Genomic DNA, 19,493 nt, shown 5'->3' with positions numbered 1-19,493 from the left:
AACAACCGCAACCACGGGGTGATGACTTGTTCGGAGGGAAATGGGAGACGGCAGAAGGGGGAGAAAGCAAGAGGCGGCGCCGAGGGCTCTTTAGTTCTAGTCGCGTCTTGAAGGAGCGGCACGGACAGGCGTGGTGGTAGGGGATCCCCCCTGTCGATTCCCTTGCGGAGAAGAGGATAAAGAACGGATATCATTGCCCCTCAAGGGCCAGAGTCATCCATTGATATCACTTGGTCGGAAATTAATCAAGCAGGCATGTCCGACTCAATCGACCGGTTGTTTGTTTATCGGGTTTATCGGACGGGGGAGGATCTGAGGATCCGGAGGAGCAAAGGGTAAGGGGAATACCGAGGGGGTATCTATACATTCATACATACATACATACATACGGTCCTGAGATACCTTACGGTACGGTATATACCGACCTGGGTACCTCATGTCCCTTCCCTACCTTAGGTACAGTACTTATGTATGTACATGTACCAGGCACCAGGTACCGTACTTATGTATGTACATGTACCAGGCACCAGGTACCGTACGTATATAGGGCCCAAGGGCCTAAGGCCTGCCCCCCCTTGGGACCTAGCTCAGTGGCCAAGGGGCAATCAATCTAACTACTGCGTATGAAGTCCAGGAGTTCCCGGATGGCCTTGAGCACAGGTCGCACACTAGTACACCCCCTACGGAAGACCCCGACGGCAAAGTTCAGTGCTCACATTGTACTAAAATCCAATTGCCGAGCGGCATTTTTGAAGGGCGTTTCGTCAACCTCGCCAACCTTTCTCGTCAGATCATTGCCCATTTTCTTCGTCCCCCCCGGCTTACTAGGAAGATTCTCGTTCTCCGTTGGCTTCGGCTCGCTGACCCACCAACGGTGCTGTAATATTTGACATGCCGTACTCCGCTTCCTGGGATCGAGTGTGCACATGGACATGAGGAGATCGGCACCAACAGGCCCGGCCGTTAAAAACTGCCGCTGGAAAAACTCCCGGCCTTGTACCGGTATGATGCTCGCTGGGTCGGTGGGGAAATAATTGGGCAGTCTAGAGACTCCTGGCCAGTTGTCCTCGGTGGGTGTGCCAAAGGCTTCACATATCCGGCTGATTTGGTCGAGATCTGAGGACCCAGCAACAAAGGGAACCCGCAGGAGAAGCTCCGCAAACACCATCCCCATGGACCATATGTCCACGGCCCCCGAATACTGCCGCGCTCCGTAGAGCAACTCGGGCGGCCGATACCAACGAGTGATTACCTGGTGAGTCATATTCAAGTAGGGGTCGGCAAACGATCTCGCAAGGCCGAAATCCGCCAACTTCACCTCGCCGTCAGACGCGATGAGCAGGTTGTTTGGTTTGATATCTCTATGCAGCACAAAGTTCTCGTGACAGAACCACACCCCTCGCGCAAGCATCCCCATCCAGGCTTTGATGTCAGCCGCGCCGTACTGTACGTTCACATCCTTGATGAGCATCTCGAGGTCGCCACGAGGCAAATACTCCAGAACCAAATTCAGGTTTTGATCCTTCGAGGAGAATACGTCGTGCAGCGCGATGATGTTGGGATGTGACAATTCCTGTAGGTACTTGACTTCGCGAATCGCATCCATCGAGAGACCATCCCTGTATTCAGTATTGACCTTGATCTTTTTGATTGCCACGAACGATGACAAGTCGGTGCGAAGGTGGCCTAGATATACGATGGCGTAGGTACCCTCGCCCAATTTCTTGTCTGCAGAGTCTCACATTAGCCATGGGCGTAGATCAGTAGAAGGAAGAGAGCTGCACCTTTGACGTATCGATTTCTAATATCATCGTTCAGTTGTTCTGTGAGTTCACGGTCGGGAGACTGGCCAGACTTGGAGGGAGTCCCATTTTCTTGCCCACTGGGAGAGTCCGGGGCAGCGACGCTTCTCAACCTCACGGCAGTGTTAGACGATACGGTAACAGAAGGCGAGCGGGACACCAAAGGTGACACGGCCATTTTGTCTTTTATTTTTTATCTTTTTATTTGCTTTGTTATAGGGGAGGGTGATTGCAGGTTTGTAATTATACTAATCCGATCAGTATAGCATGATTCCGCGAGTGATGAAAAGCCAGATGAACTCGATGTCAGCCGGCGCTGGCCATCGGGTGAGTTAGGATGCTAGGTCCCTTTGGTTTCTTTCTTTCTTTGTTTCTTTCTTTCGTTTTCCCTTCTCCCCCGAGGAGCTCTGCGGAACAAGCAGTGGTCAGTGAGTTCCGGCGTTGCCCTCGCGGCGTTCGGGCTTTCATTGTTCCTCGGACACACCGAAATTTCTCCCGGCCGCCCCAGGCTGGAAAGGGCAGCAGATTGATGCTTGCCCGATGGAAGCATACCCTCGCCCTTCGCCCCGAACCAAAACAATCAATTGATCTTCGAATCCCCCGAGCCTTGCCTGCCAACCATCAGAACAGATCCCAGCCGAGTGTACCGAGGCTTTGCGACGACCTCGAACGCGACGTGGTCAACCGTGACAATGCGCAGCGCCTATCTTTCATCTCGAATCATCAGACCTTTCGCCATCGGAAAGCAGTGTGTTCGATGTCTCCATAATAATACACCCTCTCCCTCCGTACCTTCCCCGACACCGTTTGTTCCCGATGTCCAAACCTTTCTCAAGTTGATTGGTCGTGGTATGGCCAAGCACGCAAGCAAGTTTCCTTCCTGGGACAAGTTATTTGCACTCACGTCGACGGAGCTCCGTGATTTGGGCATTGAACCAGCACGCCAGAGGCGATATCTACTTCGCAAGAGAGAAAAGTTCAGGCAGGGCATTCACGGGCCCGGTGGCGACCTGGACCACGTTGTCGATGGTGTTGCGCAGTTGAGAGTCGTCGAAGTTCCCCTGGATCCCACTGCCTTTTCCAAAGACGCTGTACACCCAAAGCTCCCGGGTTCTTCGGCTACCCTGTCTCCCGGCATGAGAAAAACCATCGTTAATCTACCCCCGGATGCTACCGAGTATTCGCACGACTCGTCGAGATCGCTCAAGAAATTTGCATACATGAAGATACATCGCGGCTCCATGGTTCGTGGACCGTTCTTGCAGCCGATAAAGGGCGCAAATGGCCAGGCATGTCTAATCCAAGCCGAGGAAGGCATGTGGGAAGACAAATTGGGGCATAAGGTGGATGGTGGGGAGAGGAGGCGCGCTGAAGTCAGAGCTAAGCAGAGAAGCGAGGAACGGAGGAAAGGAACAGCCTAAAGCCTGCCTATTTGAACCGGGTGTCTCGCGCAATGTATATTAGCTCTTTCCTTTGATGTACTGTACTTAAATCGGATCTAAGCGCATATTATGTTTAACCTTTTCGCTAGCATGCTGGGCGACAGTATCTTTCTTCAAAGCATGCCATGCCATCTGCTTAGCGTAGGTACATGTAATGTGTGAACGATATGCCTCTTTTCTTGTTATCTCTGTTATCTCAACCGACGGCCGTGTTGAGGTTCCTCGACAAATCGACCTGCGACGTCTTATCCTCCATATTCTTATAACAAGACTTAAATCCCTTCAAATTAAGGCATATATATACTCTTAGGTTGTACTTCCGAGGAAGGAACAAGGAGAGTTAACAAACAAAGATCGGTCAAGTCGAGAAACAACGAATGAAGACAATCTACATTACTGCTAAAGCATTAGCGAGGAATTGAAGTGGATGGAGTATAGGGACCGTGCATTTATATACACATGCATGGCCACACCAAGAGATAATTTATCTTTTTTGCCCATTTTATTCAGTCCCGGAACCACCACCTTTCTGTATGCTCTATAAAGTATGGGAAACATTGATGTGTCGATGCGGAGGCAGAAGGAAGCAGGAAACAAGAGGACCCAAATTATGATTTGGCATCTCCTCGTTTCTCGAACTCCACGAAGGATTTGCCAAGTGGTTTCGAGAATAGGGACTGCGCAGGGTTAGCTAGGGCGGATAAGGAGGGGTTTGGGAATACGCTCAAGTCTTACCGAATAGTCTGTGTCCGGAATCGTTTCAACTCCTGGCAAATTGCGAAACTTGAATAATCGTACCAAAGCCGCGGTTATCGCGCCCAGCTGAACGTAAGCGAATTGTTCGCCAATGCACCTATGCCTCCCAGCCCCAAATGGGAGATAGGGACTATTGGTGCCTTTGTTGACGAGACCGTATCCGTAGTCAATCTTCTCTTCCTCCTCGGCATTGGAAATGGTGACCTCATCCCAACGGTGAGGATCCCAGTCCAGAGGATTGGGGAAGTGTTCCTCTGACCTTGCAGTGACACCGGGCGAAGAAAGAACATTGTGAGTAGTTGGGATTACGTAGGGTGTGCCTTCCACGGGCATCGGGTTCTTCACTGCTCGGATGATAGAATGGATAGGGGCATGAATGCGCAATGTTTCCTTGATGACCTTGGCATGTAGATCCAATTTCTGCAGGCCTTCATAGGTGAGTGCAGGTAGATCGGACCCAAGTACACGAAGCTGTTCTTGGTAGAGCTCTTCCATTATATCAGGGCGCGCAGCGAGACGCAAGACAATCCATGCAGCGGTGGATGAAGAGGAGTGCTGACCAGCCATAAGCAGAGCAATCATCATATGCGCAATTTCTTCGTCAGGGACCGGAGCGCCATTCTTGTACACACAAGACATGAGGTTCCAAACCATATCTAGAGAATTCTTATCATTTCCGGCCTGACGGCGCTCCTTGATAATTTCCATATAGGTTTCTGTCATCTTTCTCTGGGCTGCGTCGCGCTTCCGGTTATGGGGAAGGGGAGCCCAGGGCAACATGAAATTGATGGGGGCAAAACCCATGTCGAGATTATGATACAATTCGGCGAAGGTGGAATCGAACCGGTTCCGGACCTCTTGTCCTTGTAAGGAACGCGAAGCAGTGTAGATAGTAATTTCAGCGATTGTTTTGGATACGTCAAAGATACCACTAGAACCCTGAAAAGCCGAGGAGTTCTGAATGAAATCTTCCACTTCATCGGTAATCAGACGGACATATGAGCGAAGTGCGTCGGATGTGAGGCCAAATTTGACAAACTGTACCCATCAGCAAGTGTTGGTCTTGTTTCACAGGATAGGGGGGCAAGGAGACAACGGTTTACCTTTTTCTGTTCCATCAGCTTGGCATTGGGGCAATCATACACCACATGGCGACCAAACACGGGCGTCGTAAGTGGCGAGTAAACCTCTTCAGCGCAAACGTCCCTGAGTTTGCCGTTCAGAATGAATTCGTTTCCCTTGGTACCCAGATATACCGTTGTCTTCTTGCCGAGGAGAATGAAGGTAAAGATATCGCCGTACTGCAAAGTCAGATAAGTGAGCGAGAGGAGACGGTAGGAAAGCTTTCTGAGACTCAAGGCTTCATCTTCATACCTTAGCGCGACAGCCAAAGAAGAATTTGTATGGGTCCATGCCATAGCTTATCGTGCTACCAATGAAAGGAAACCAGTGAAAAACCACAGGGGGTTCCCGTGGGTTTTGGAACAGGAGCTGTCGCAAGACATTGGCAACAACAGATGCAGTGAGCAGGGTAATCAATCCTGCTCCAGTAAGAGCTCCAACGGACAGACCTGAGCAATGCTCATGAAGGTTGTCTAGGATGAGCGCCAAGAAGCCCATGGCTATGCAGGGAAGGGATAACTTTTAACGAGAAAAGAGCATGAAATGGAGGAGTGTCTCGTCCTGAGGCACTCTCCTAAACTTTCCGAAAACTTCGCAAGCTCAACGGCGTGGAAGGAGAACTGTTGTTGGCATTCAATTTCCCTGAGTGATAAGGAGACGAGATGGATACGAACTGTTAGGTGGGAAAAAAAGTCCGACCCGCCCGCGCGTGGGCCTGGTTCCATGGGCCTGGAAGTCGGCGCTAGTTGGCACTAGCAGGTACCTACTTACGGCGCAATCGGAGCACGGAGTAATTGTCGATGACGGCGGAAAGACTATGGTTGTGCGTAGTCTTTCCGCGCTGCGTGTTAGTGCCTCAAACATTCCTAGAAGGCTCTACCCAGTTTGTTCTAGGGCCATTTCTCTAGTTATAGATATTGGTGCCTTTTTATACACTCGGCGCGTACACCAAATGAGTAAACAGAAATATATAAAGCCCGGATGTAGCCTTCAGTGCCCTCTTTCCTGAAACTCATGCATGCACCTCTAGAGTCGAGAAGTTATAATCCCTACAGGAAAATCAAAAAAGGACTGACTCGTGGTATTACATTGTCTCTCTTAATGATAAGATAATACCCTGACCTAGGATAGGTACTCAGAGCCGCTTTCCTCCTTGTCTAGCGGTCGAATCACCTTTAGAGCTCGGATGAGCGCTGTGCCCATCCTCGCATGGTCCAGCTCAACACGAAAGCATGCCATGTCTATAGTTATAGTCCTCATTGCATCAAAGTTGGGAAACGAGGCCCGGTGTTCGTCAGGGATCAAGTCCGTGACTTTGAGTATAAGGTCTCGCGGGCTAGCGGGGGTGGGAAGAATATCCTGAAGACCTAGTCAGTACTATCCTTTTCATCGATGGAAGACTCACAATGCGTGGCTCCGTCAGACTAGGTTCTCCGTCTCTCAAGCGCCAGACTTCAACAAAGACAGAAATAGGGCCAACCCAATCAGAAGCAGCGATTTCAGAACCGAGCGCCTCGTACATATCGGCTGAGGAATCTTGAGGGGCACATTCGATGTCGTAGGTCTCGTACATCTCTCGGGACATGTCATCTCCGTATTTGGCAACAAGATGATCCCGAGTGCGTTTGAACTGCTCCGTCTTCTGGTGGATGTCGAGCTGACGCTTATCCTCCTCTATCTTGGCGATGATCACTAGTTTGACTCGACCACCAGACCGCAGTAGCCATTGTTTAGCGTCACGTTCCAGATCATGATAACTTTCTGAGAACCCATTTTCGATGACAACTTGTAGAAACTTTTCTTTGCCGGCCCTCTCCTGGAAAAATATCACCTCGTCAGGATGTTTGAGCCATGCTGCACGTTTCTTTCCACCTGTGAGTCTGAGGTCGGGTTGAGGTGGTCTGGATAGAAGAGTGGGCAACGGTTGATACAAAATGCACTTGGACTCGTCAGGAGTTAGGACGGTATGTCTCGCATTGGCAAGAGATCGATCGATGCATAAGTTGAGGGCGGTATGCAGATGACAACCCATAGCCTTGACCTTCAAGATTTGATACTCCGGGTCATATTCCCACCTGCATAAATTCTTCTCCGAGGCTTTCTGCAAAATGCAACGGATGTCCTTGGTGAGGTTTTCCGAAGACAGCTTCAGTTGCAAGTTCCCCTCGTTCCATCTGGGCAAGAACGACTCAACGTGAGTTCGTGCCACTGCTGGAGAATCCACTGGGATGGCGTTTGACGCCTTGGGGTGGTAAGTGATCGATGACGGAGAGATGGCTGACGGTGTCATGGTGAATAGCGTGAAGAACTGCAAATGGGGGAAGTGTTCAAAGATGAAAAGATGGAGGCCCCGAAAGCTCGAAAATGGAAGGTGATCCTATGATCCGTGAGGGATAGAAATAGCAACCAAGAGGTATTTACAAAGGGAGACTCGGGAAACCAGCACAAAGATGTTTCGTGACGGTAGGAAAGAGAAATTGGGAGCTAAGTAACACTGAACTTGATACAGGCCTGGATATGTGGGACCCATGATATGAAATTTTGCGGCTTTTTAAACCTTCTCTTTTTCCTTTTTTTTTTCTTTTCCTTTCCCCCTTTTTGTGATGCTTTCTCGGTCATCATGAAGTAATTCTTGTCCACCAATCAACATCATCATCGACGACTCTAGGGCGACTGTCGACCACGGTATCATACCAAGCATTGTGGACCGCGGTATTATCAGCATTGTAGACCGCGGCTATTATCAGCATTGACCGTGGTATTCTCGGTGTCGTCGACATTGCCGGGCAGAACACGAGGGCACGGGACAATGAGATCATTGTCCAACAAGTGCTTCCAATGGACAAGTATCTCCGGGGGCACCTTGGCCTTGGTCTCATCGCCGTCGAGTCTATCGTTGTTGGACCTGGGGAGAGAAAGAAGAGGAGGAGGAGGGAGGAAGAAGAGGAAGAGGACGAAGAAGAAAACAAAGAAGAGGGAATAACAGAAGAGAAGTGAAATATTTTCAGCGTGGGTGAGTGAAGCAGGCAGTGAAGGACGAGGTAAGCAGGTCATTCACATCGCAGAACCTCAGAGAATCTTTCACATATTTATTCCTCTATCTCCAAATAGGGAGGCTTTAACAGCATCATAGCAGTTTGTATTCAATGCTAGACTATGGACAGTTCTATGTATGTCAATGGCCTCAGCCAGTTTGGTTTGATACCTTCACTGTTTTAGGTATCTTATATTGTTTTAGTATACGCTAGCTGTATACACCCCCCACCCACCCCGTGCCCCCTCTTTTCGATGAACTTAATGCATTCCGTAAGCCGAAAGCCTGGAACTTGGCGCTCTATATAGGAGCTCCCAAGCATCGCCAAGATATCTGCTGTTGATCATTCCACAGTAGCAGTAGCAGTAGCAGCAGTGGTAGTAGTCGTAGGAGTAGGTTTCATATACCTGAAATAGCTCGCCCAGTGCCTGCTGCGTGGGTGTTCCCTACTCGCCTGAATTGATGCTATTCAGCTCATCGTCGCCACACGACCATACATCGAAAAGCAATTGAAGAGCTTACCCTTCCACTGTACTCCGCCGCGATGTCTCCTCTTCCTCACCTGCCGCCACACCCCAAGCTCCTACCTCGGCCTCTCTCCTGATCCACGTGTACTGCACCTGCGTGCTGCCTCCTCTGGCGCAGCAGCCCGCCGCGCTGCTTGTATCGTCACGGACGTGAATTAGCAAGCGTAACACCTTTGTGGTACCTAGGTACCGACCTACCTACCTAGCTATTACAACGAGACCATGACCTAGTCCACCTTATGCACAACACCAGTAGGTATAGGGACCTTAGCAATACAAGCCCTAAAGGCTTACTTACTGAATCATTAGGCCCAATATTGAACATGAAGCGAAGCTACTACCTACTCTGATACAATCAGTCGCGTTGTTTATTGTTGGTGCCTGAGGATTTTATATTTCCTGCTGGAGGCTAGGTAGTCCATACTCTTGAAGTAGATCAGGTTCTACGGAGGACCTCTTCAGGTTGGAACGACCATTGAGCAAGACCCCCAGCAACGGCAAGCGATCAACCATCGTTGAATGAATCCCCCACGTCCTCGCCCCTACAATTACTTTGACCAAATGTCCGATCGGAGCGACTCCGTGATGGAAGAAAGCAAGAGGTTGTGACCGGGGGTGGACATCTTTGGTTAATGTCCTTTTCCGCTCATCATGAAGTAATGGTTCCAACGTGTAAGAAAAAGTGAAACTCAAGAAGAGGTGATGAGTGAAGGTCATCGAGATGAATTTGTACCTATGTAGAAAGCAGAGCAGGCAGAGGCTAGGCTCACAGAGGCAATTTAGAAGCCGCAGGCTCCGACATCTTTCACCTTCTGGTCAGTCAGTCCAACCTCGGGAGCGGTGGCCGAGTGGAATAAGATAAAGATCTTGGTTGTTGAAAAGTGAATGTATAGTTTTAAAAGTGGCGTGGTTTGTATGTAAGTTGTCTTAGGATAAACACATCGAGCTCCGAATATTGATGGAATTAAAGACTAGGCTAGAGGCGAGAGAGGGAGCGCCGGGATAAAGAAAAGTGACAAAAAGACAAAAGAAGGAAAAAAGGCAGCCTACGGCCCTTTTTTGGTAGTCATACAAAAAATCACCCCCAGGAAAGAACGGTCCAAGAAAGGCTCCTATTGGTAACGGCTTGTCGGGTCCTCCTCGAATAACGCTGGATCGCCGCGTTCTCCGAGATTCGCGAAATCCTTAGGAGCACTGTTCTCATTGGGCGCGGATTCTTCATGTTGTTCCACAGCCCTTGCAGGGCGATTATGCACGCGTTTTCCGGCGCTGTTCTTGTGGAAGACCTTCACGGGCTCACCAGGACCTTCCTGGCACTCGCTGAAATCAACATCATTAATGCTGCTAAGCAAGGTTCGCTCACGAGCGATCTTCCTTTTCGAGAAGTCTAGCTTCCCCAGTGCGCCAGTCAGTCCATCCGTGCTATCAGAGACACTGGGGGAATTCCCTGTTAACCATGGGTGTTCCAGGCATTCGTCTATCGTGATCCTTTTTTCCACATCAACTGTGAGCATCCTATCGATCAGATCCAATGCCGAATCGCCCACAGAGTCCCAGTACGGGGAAGGATAGTCAAATCGGCCCATTTTAATTTGCTGCGCTAAAGTGTATGGGTTTTCGCGTGTATAAAGCTCATCGGAGAACGGAGGGAAACCGCAGAGGCATATGTAAAGAACGACACCAAGTGACCAGATGTCTACGGCTTTGGTGTATTTGCGACGACGCGACTCTTGGAGAATCTCTGGTGCCACATCTACAGAGTTAGTAGGCAATGGTAGCGATGATGTTTTATGGGCAACTCACAACTCGGGGTTCCGCACCTATGAGGCCAGAAAATTGTTGTTAGTATATTGGAGAGGGGAAATCCAATCTGGTACCAGCGAAATTTAGAACGTACAAAGTAGTTGTGAATGAGTCTTCTCCAATTATCTTAGCAAGTCCAAAGTCGCCAAGTTTTACGGTCAACTTCGTATCGGCAACCAGAATATTCTCGGGCTTTATGTCTCGATGAACGATCCCACGGTCATGCTATTTAGTCTGTTCTTAGCTTCACTGTTCACAGGATAAAGAACGAATGACAAAACCACGCTGCTTACCAAATATTTCAGCCCCTCGAACAATTGCAGAAATATCTGTCGTGTTTCATTTTCCGAGAATTTTTGTTTGCTGACTATGAGATTAAACAGTTCACCTTCTGGGGCAAGCTCCAGAACAAGGTACACACCATCGCTTTCGTCAAAGGTATCCTTAAGACAAAGCAAATTCGGGTGGTTGACGCCCATTAGAAGACCTATTTCCTGGTGCAAAGGATCTGCCTGCGACTTCTGAGAGTCACCGGGGCGCTTTTCAAAAAGCTTCACCGCAAATCGAGTTCCCGTAGCTCGCTCTACGCAGAGATAGACAGTGGCAAAATGCCCCTTACCAAGCTGTTGCAGGATTCTGTACTGCTGGCGGAAGCCATTGGTATCGCGTGTCCGAGGGTATCGAAATATAAAACGCGCCTCGTCCAATATCGTGACCTCGTCACCATCCTCAAGTTCACGATGCTTATTGCGCCCGACGATTGCGTCGTTGACAAATGTTCCATTGCTGGATAAATCTTCGATGATGGCGACGAAATCGCCTTTTCGGTTTTCGGAGAATATCAGAAAATGCCGGTTGGATATGGTAGGTATGTTGATGACGAGATCTGAATGCTATCAGCTACCTAACGAGGTTACATATGCAGACCCCATGACCTACCGCACTCGGGATGACGACCGACCAAGTAACCCCCGGGCGATTGATTTTGATTTGCGGAAATCCCGCCTTGACGTCGAGGTTGCCTCTCGGGTTTGTTCCTGGGGCTTGCATTTCTGCGTTCACAACCGTCTCGTTTTCTCAGCACGAGCGCTTCCCGAACCTTGTCATCGAGAGGTATGAGGTAACCCCAGACCCCTTCGGCAGCTTCGTCCTCAACCTCGTCTGCAAATGCCCTGGGGGGATAAACAAATTGGGAAAGGGCTTGAGTATCATCGGGGGGGGAGGAGCATGACTGAGGTTGTTCTGAGCGTGACGGGCTTTGCGGGTGCGCCTGGCTGGAATTGGTTGGCGGAGTCGCTGTTACTTCCTTTTGAAGATCGGTTGCAGTTGAGTTCTGTTGAGTCAACGGAGTGGGCAGATAGGACCGATTAACAGGAGTTTTGGGGGATAGACTCTGAGATAATCTCTGTGACCGTCGCGGCTTTTTCAAATCCTGTGAATCGTCCTCGGTGCTAACCTTATCCAAGACAAAGTCAGTGAGTTGAAACGTTCTGGATTACAATCACTTACTCTATTGCGTTTGAGGGAGCTCTTCTCATTTTGAGGTGCCATTGCTATTCATTGATAGCCTTTCATGCCTTGTCATAATTTGGAAGACAGGAAGTCGAATTAGCCGGACAGAACCCAGTGAACAGGATTGGTGCGCAGGACAATTAAAACACCCGAGGTGATTCTCTGAGTGGATTAATTCATCCTTGAGTAGCTGTGCTGGGTATCTAGAAATTCCGAGGGTGATAATTGGTAAAGGACAAGGACAGCGAGAAAGCTGGTTGCACCCCCCTTCAACAGGCACAGTCTGGAGTGAAGTCAAAGTGTATTCCAATAGTACCTGGTAACTGGTAGGTAGGTAGGTAGTTAACAGAATGCAACCGGAAGTGTTAGTAAGGAAGGAGCTAACCTCCGAGGTATGGTACACACATGTATGTAATGGGCTAATGGCGAGGGCTTCCTTGTTTAAGTTGGTATGTACCTGTACGGAGTATGTACAGTACATACATACACATGTGTACATACACGTACATACCCACCTTACCACTAGGTACCGGTACCTACCAAGGTCGGGTATGCGATCTTTACGCCTAAGTAATACCTAGTTAAGGGAATAGCATTATCCTAAGAAGTACTGGCCTTGGATTTGATCTCTATAATCTGCAAGCAGTACGTGATACTTGAGGGCAGCACCTCTTGACATAAAAGGTGTCTGATACGGAGTATTTTACCATTTCCGCACATGAGCTACGGCGTATGCGTAATGTACACACTGCACGGAGTACTTGCCGCGCCTCGGCATAATAAGATCAAGTGGGCATCTGACATCCAGGGGTTTGATCCCCCGTCACTTTCACTGTCCAGTTAATACAAGATCTGAAAACAGACGATCACACAACAAAGACAAAAGCAATCTATATCCATGGATGAGTGAGTGCCAATAGGTCCATCCCCAGAAAATGTCCAAGAATTGATGTTCTAAATGACCATAGCTTCTCCGCGGACATAAGGTTCTCAGCCTTCGAGAAGCTCGCAACACTAGCAGTCCAATCCCCCGCGAGCGATGAGGAATCAGATATCGCGCGATTATCTCGACATTACAAGCAGTTGGTACACTGCTCGAGTGGATTGAACGGTACTTTGAGATCCCAAGCCCCAACATCCCGGGTGCCCATGGTTTGCCTCTCCAGCCTCTAGAGGGGAATTAAGCTGAATCGTGTAGGGCATTCGGGAACTAGATGTTCTTGTGGCACTATGCAAAGCATCCTCGTCGGTCAACAGGCTTGAGCATGCATCCAGGCTAGTGATGCAATTATCCCAATACCTTCCTGAATCACACAGCCAGCTTTTCCGCCCGTCGCCCTTCTTGCACAACGTAAAACCGTCACCTTGGGAGGCTCTGACCTTCAACATCACCTCCGCTCTTTTAAGGCTCGGCTTAGAGTATCCTTCACTGCATGACAAGGTCGGCATTGCTGTCAATGGATATTTGGATAATTGTGCAGAGGCAATCAATGTTGCAGTGCCATTGCTGAATTATGGGTCGGGGGCAGAAAAGCAGGGGGCTGTTCATGAGTCTGTCGGTGTTCTTTCGATCGCTGTCTCTCTTGTTGGCTTCTTAGAAGCTTCGGCTATGTTTACTCCGTTTTGGGACGCCACGAAACAGCTGCAGATACTCCAGCAACTGCGATCAATTCTGTCCGAGGGATTCATGATTGCCGTCGAGACTGCCTCATCTACAGTACGTCACGCAGGAACATCAGAACATGGACTCAGGGATTGGAGAAAATACACTCGGCGGTATTCTGCTGATGGACGACCCTTAGGAGCTATGCTGCTGCAGGCCGGTCTCATGCAATTCGTTAAAGCTTGCGCTACATCTCTGGTTGGTGCGCAAAATTGTTCGGATTCTGAGCTTCTTGATGACTATATGAACGGAGTTGGTATTGCTAGAAGTCATGACGAGGCCGAGGTTAATCTTCTCGACTGCCTAACAGAAGCCATCGCCGATCAAATCCAGCTTCTGGATGATGGATCCGATTACCTACAACTCGGCTCACCCTTGCAGCAAAAGCTCGCTTTTTCTGTCAAAGCATATGCTTTCATCGGTTATCTTCAATGTGTCATCCTGAGTGGAAATATAACCAATAGTGAGGATTTCCAAGGTTGGCTAGAGGATGTACTCATGGATCCGAACCAAATGTCTTGCTCCGAACTAGCAACTGCTACTTTGAAAAGTATAGCGATTGTTGCAAAAATGTCTTTGAGTGGGGCCGCCTCTGGAAGTCGCTCACTTCTACGGTACATTGTCGAAGGTGGTGTGTCCAGTCGATCTTCTAGCGCCATTTCTGCGAAGTGCCTTGCTCAAGTTCTAGGAATCCTCTCACAAGACGCAGTTATCACTACGCTATATTCGCTGGGAAATGTCTTGAGTCCCGGGTCGGGTAGTGAGAACATCTACAATGGCCAGCCAGTCACAGAAGCGTCTGGGCATGGAAATACCGGTCTCCCTTCGTCCCGTCGAAGAAATGGTAGCGTAGCCTCCATCTCGTTGGACGGCGAGGAAGTCATTCCCTACAGGAGCGTTGTCCATGCTATTGTGACGATTGCGACCAACTGTCGTGATGAAAAAATCAGTGCCCTAGCTCAGTCGATGCTGTTACAAAAGATCGGGAAAATCAATGCGGCTGTTGATGCATATATCATCAAGGAGACCGCTTCGCTATCTTTGAGCACTGGGCAGGCTGAGTTTCAACTCCTCCTCAAATTTTATGATCGTATCTACTGGGATGGAGTCATAAAGGGCCATGACAACGTCACAAGAGCGGTGCAAAGTGCAATGGCGTATCTTTCTGTCTCCCTACAAAAGGATTCTCCACTCCATCGAGTTTATCTAGTACATCTACTTGAGAGTATTGTCAACAAGGGTGATGCTACTGATTTCGAAAACGAACGACAGAAGGATATTGTCCTTGCGCCTAACGACATAGTTCCATTGCTAAAACCATTGGCACTACTTGTATCTTCCGAAAAAGCCGCGGGAGCCGGCGAAGTGGTCGTGGAGTATGATCAAGTTGTCTCTAGTTTGTTCCGCGATGCTTGGTTCAACCTTGCCATCCACGGGATGTCTCTTAGTTCAGCCGTCGTTCAAAAGCATCACAAGGTGTTGAGATTACTTGCCATTTACTCCCCCCCACTCGTCTCCGAAGATCGCATGGAGATGCTAGAAAGCGATGTTGAGCTTAACACAATCTTAAGACGAGGAATGGGACCACAGCGTCATCTGGAGCAAAAGAAGATGTTGATTTCCGAAATTCCCAGCCGCGAGTCGGACATTAAACGTCTGAATTACCCCAGATCCGTTTTTCTCAACGCGGTCTTACTGATTGAATGTCTCCGTGCTTCATCCGGGCATTGCACCAAAATTCTGGACTACTTTCGTGATCCGGCCGTAGCCACTTTTGAAATGGCTAGTTGCATGGGTGACATTGCGGAAAAGATCATTTCCGACTACCTTTCTCTAACTCTTTCGGGCAAACATGAGATTTTTTCGGTTCCATTCTTGTCAAAAGAGTTGGCCGGATTCTTTGTGGCCTGTTGTCATCGCATAGAAAGGGTGCAAAATGTCGCTGTGGTTTGTGCCAACAAAATAATAAACGAGTGCCCGTCCGCATTATGCGCAAAGCATTCGCTTTTTGCATTACTGGAACTTTTAACTGTGATGTGGAACTCCTGTCTTGAAGAAGATATGGATGAGTTTGAATGGAAGCCTTCATTCACCTCGCCTATGGGAATTGTCACCGTTGACCTACCCGATAACTACGTTTACCGAAGGAAGACCTTGAACGTATTCCTTGAGCGAGCCACAGCATGGGTGACAGCCGTGATGAACGTTGCACCGTTAGACATAAAAGGCCTACTCCAGGTAAGTCCTTGGCTAATCATTCAGAAACCAGCGGCTGACCAGCAGCTAGACGTATCTATCTATGCCCGATGACGGAACTGGCTTCGGTCAAGTTTCAATGGGCCGTTCCTTTGCAGTAAACATGGGCTCGCTTATTCCTAAAAGTGACCAGCGATTGGGTAGGCTCTGTTGTTTGCCCCATCTATGGATAACAGTTTCTTACACTTTCACGCGCTTTTAGGATCTCTGGAAACGCATACTGTGGGGGTAACTAACGTTGCCTCCGATTTCATAGGCCAGTACTCTACACGTCAAAAGTACCGATTCTCAGATGCGCTTTCGGTTGGGAACGGCAGGCTGGCGCCAGGGAACATCGGTTGGTACATGTTGCATTTTTTGTGCTCGGCGAGCTAATTTAAGCATATCCAGGACCCAATGTCTCTACTAGTTCAATCACTCTTTCGGAGTCAAGCAGGGAAATTGAGAGCGTGCTATCCGAACTTCATCAAAAGGTCAAGCAGCGAAATGACATGTCCCTTGTGGAAATACGCGATACACTGCGACGTGCGGCCGCTGTTCTGTGCAGTAGCAGCCACCCTCACCCTTCCATCCCCCATTACCTAGTATCTTTGCCCTTCGAAACTTTCTCCGAGGAGTCGATAAATATGGGCATTTCCCTTTGGATGGGGGCCATCCATGAAAACCCAAGGGTAGAGCCGATGGTCCTGGTGGAAGTGTTGAATGCCTGGGAAAGGACGATCGAACGTAAAAGAGGGCTTTTTGACCCCTCTTTCGAGTAAGTGCATACATAACATAATTTCCCCTGAAGCCTATGTTAACAAGTGTCTGTGCTAGTTACGTGGATCCAATGTATGCTAAAATCGAACTTTTGCCAACCGACAAGGCTTTAATTCTCAGCAAACAACAAGATGCCCAAGCTCATTTAGCACCACATCTGCACATTCTGCGGTTTTTTGAGAGCCACTTCAGTGCGATCCGATTGGGGAATGCGCAAAGTCAACGGTTGTTTTGTCGCCTTGTTGACCGAACAACCGCAGGTCTTGCGCAAACCAGTGGCCACCCCCTGGCTAGAGAGTTACACTTTCGCATTGTTCTTTTTGGCCTGAACGTTTTGGGGCATTCTAACTCAGTTGGCATGCCCTGTTTGTGGAAGCTTAAGGACCAGATTCTCTCTGGCGCCCTGAGTTGGTTTAAGCACGCTCCCAGGTACGTTTCCCCCCGGAGAGATACTTGGGTGGTTTTCTAAAGTCCAACCGTGCAGATGGTCCTTTGGTGGTAATCGATTACAAATTAAGACCGAGGACAAGATACTTGGTGACGTGATCTCTACCTTGGGAACAACCGCCAGCATTTCATGTGACACACATGGACCGTATAAGTCCCTACAGGCAAAGCAAAACCTTCTTCTTGTCCTCTTGGAGAACGAGAGATCTCGGCTCAAGGTTTGGCTGTATCCGTTGGATCCGGATCGGAAGCATTATATATCTCAGTCGCCCACTAATAGGAACCATACGGAGGTTTGTCACCATTACTCGTGTGTATGACATAAAAGACACATCTAATCTCTTCTTAGGAGGCTACGTCTTTGCTGCGACTTGCTTGGGCTGAAAGTTCTGGCTTAGCCATTCAACTGGCTACCCGTTTCCCATCCAGCAAGCTGAAAAACGACATTCGTTGGCTATTGCTGAACTTCCCCGAGAAGGTCATCGATGAGCCTAGCGGCCTTGAGATCATGTTCGGGGAAGCGCTGCCTGCGGATGTGTCGTTCCAATTAAAGGTTTGGATCCCTATCCCCAGCTTAATTCCAGTTCCAATCTGGAAGCTGATATGTGCAGTATCTGTTGTATTGGGCACCTGTCAACCCCACAGAAGCTCTAACGTACTTCCTTCCTGCGTATGGCAATCACCCCTTCATTTTGCAGTATGCTATGAAGGCCCTGGAAAGCCATCCAATCGATGTCCGCTTCTACTTTGTTCCGCAGTTGGTCCAGGCTCTTCGATATGATGCATTGGGCTATGTGGAGCGCTACATCCTGGAAACAGCCAAACTGTCTCAATTATTCGCGCACCAGGTGATATGGAACATGAAGGCAAACTCCTATAAAGACGAGGATTCCCAAGTGGTGAGTTTCCACGACCCTTCGGCTTGATTGACTTGGTCACTAAGTTTGAATCTGTAGCCGGATCCACTCAAACCGACTCTGGACAAATTCATGGACGACTTGGTGGCAAGCTTTTCCAGCGAGGAGCGAAGCTTTTACGAACGTGAATTCTCCTTCTTCAATGATATCACCGGGATATCTGGCAAGCTTCGACCGTATATTAAAAGGAGCAAGCCCGAGAAGAAGGAGAAGATCGAAGAAGAACTCCGTAAGATCAAGGTGGAGGTTGGCGTTTATCTCCCGAGCAATCCGGATGGAGTTGTTGTTGGGATCGACCGCAAATCCGGGAAGCCTCTGCAGAGCCATGCGAAAGCGCCGTACATGGCGACATTCCGCATCCAAAAGACAAAGCCTGTTGCACTCGGACCCACCACCCCGGTAGCTCATGCGCCAGATCCGGACTCTGCGGATGACCGGAAGCAAGAGACCTACGAGGTTTGGCAGTCGGCCATCTTTAAAGTCGGCGATGACTGCCGCCAGGACATGCTGGCTCTACAAATGATTGCCGCCTTCCGCAGCATCTTTACGAGCGTTGGGCTGGACGTTTGGGTGTTTCCCTACCGGGTCACCTCGACCGCCCCTGGCTGTGGTGTGATCGATGTCCTCCCCAATTCAATCTCGCGCGACATGCTCGGCCGGGAAGCGGTCAATGGCCTGTACGACTATTTCGTGTCCAAGTACGGCGGGGAGGATTCTATCCGATTCCAGGAAGCACGCACCAACTTCGTCAAGAGTATGGCGGCTTATTCGGTCATCTCATACCTCCTGCAGTTCAAGGACCGGCACAACGGAAACATCATGGTCGACGATGCGGGCCACATCATTCACATCGATTTCGGGTTTTGCTTTGACATTGCCCCGGGAGGGGTCCGCTTCGAACGCGCGCCGTTCAAGCTCACATCCGAAATGGTTGCCGTCATGAGCGGGTTTGGTTTGGCCGGTGGAGGATCTCACAATCCTACAACGACCCAGCCCTACCGGTGGTTTGAGTCGCTGGTCGTGAAGGCCTTTCTCGCGTCGCGCCCCTACAGCACCCGACTGTCGCACATCGTCTCCTTGATGCTCGACAGTGGCCTGCCCTGCTTCAAACCCGATACGCTGAAGAACTTCCGTGATCGGTTTGCCCTCGACCGCAGCGAAAGGGAAGCGGCCGAATACATGCGGGAGCTAGTCCGCAAATCCTATATGAGCGTTTCCACCAAGGGATACGACCAGTTCCAGCTGCTCACGAACGGTATCCCGTACTAGATAGAGTAAACCATAGTTTAGATAATCGAGTTCCGGGTCCTCCTTCCCATCATGCGTGTCCACCTTGACGTCACGACTTTCCCCCGGTACGAAGGGGGACAGTTGATGACGGCTTCGAATCCAATTCGGCCGTGGTGGCAAGAATGTCCTTCAGATTGGTTGGGTCCTACCTATAAGACCGGCG

At 49.5% G+C, this 19,493-nt stretch overlaps 4 protein-coding genes across 4 annotated transcripts; 2 read left to right on the top strand and 2 right to left on the bottom strand.

Moving 5' to 3' along the window:
• Positions 1-712: 712 nt before the first annotated feature.
• On the bottom strand, positions 713-1,980 carry kin28 (TFIIH complex serine/threonine-protein kinase subunit KIN28; the record flags this gene model as incomplete). The annotated part of the gene is made up of 2 exons (XM_024843435.1): positions 713-1,728; positions 1,785-1,980. The coding sequence occupies 2 exons, from the start codon at positions 1,978-1,980 to the stop codon at positions 713-715; spliced, it is 1,212 nt and encodes a 403-aa protein (XP_024709603.1).
• Positions 1,981-2,494: 514 nt separating this feature from the next.
• On the top strand, positions 2,495-3,223 carry P170DRAFT_347408 (mitochondrial 37S ribosomal protein mS41; the record flags this gene model as incomplete). The annotated part of the gene is made up of 1 exon (XM_024843629.1): positions 2,495-3,223. One exon carries the CDS (start codon positions 2,495-2,497, stop codon positions 3,221-3,223), a length of 729 nt encoding a protein of 242 aa, XP_024709602.1.
• Positions 3,224-3,852: 629 nt separating this feature from the next.
• On the bottom strand, positions 3,853-12,037 carry P170DRAFT_442420 (lanosterol 14-alpha-demethylase; the record flags this gene model as incomplete). The annotated part of the gene is made up of 12 exons (XM_024850462.1): positions 3,853-3,921; positions 3,980-5,038; positions 5,104-5,301; positions 5,375-5,641; positions 5,894-5,998; positions 8,328-8,332; positions 9,807-10,436; positions 10,487-10,503; positions 10,581-10,711; positions 10,780-11,379; positions 11,448-11,918; positions 11,996-12,037. The coding sequence occupies 12 exons, from the start codon at positions 12,035-12,037 to the stop codon at positions 3,853-3,855; spliced, it is 3,594 nt and encodes a 1,197-aa protein (XP_024709601.1).
• A 782-nt stretch (positions 12,038-12,819) lies between these two features.
• Positions 12,820-19,391, top strand: stt4 (1-phosphatidylinositol 4-kinase STT4). The gene is made up of 11 exons (XM_024846185.1): positions 12,820-12,904; positions 12,967-13,150; positions 13,197-15,899; positions 15,949-16,057; positions 16,120-16,254; positions 16,308-16,674; positions 16,734-17,105; positions 17,161-17,416; positions 17,473-17,676; positions 17,735-18,022; positions 18,080-19,391. Exons 1-11 carry the CDS (start codon positions 12,897-12,899, stop codon positions 19,307-19,309), a joined length of 5,856 nt encoding a protein of 1,951 aa, XP_024709600.1. The 5' UTR covers positions 12,820-12,896; the 3' UTR covers positions 19,310-19,391.
• Positions 19,392-19,493: the final 102 nt, after the last annotated feature.

This window comes from Aspergillus steynii (genome assembly GCF_002849105.1).
Source record: "Aspergillus steynii IBT 23096 chromosome Unknown P170scaffold_1, whole genome shotgun sequence".
Classification (NCBI taxonomy): Eukaryota; Fungi; Ascomycota; class Eurotiomycetes; order Eurotiales; family Aspergillaceae; genus Aspergillus; species Aspergillus steynii.
Note: the sequence above shows the minus strand (reverse complement) of the source record. Positions and strands in the feature narration are given on the sequence as shown.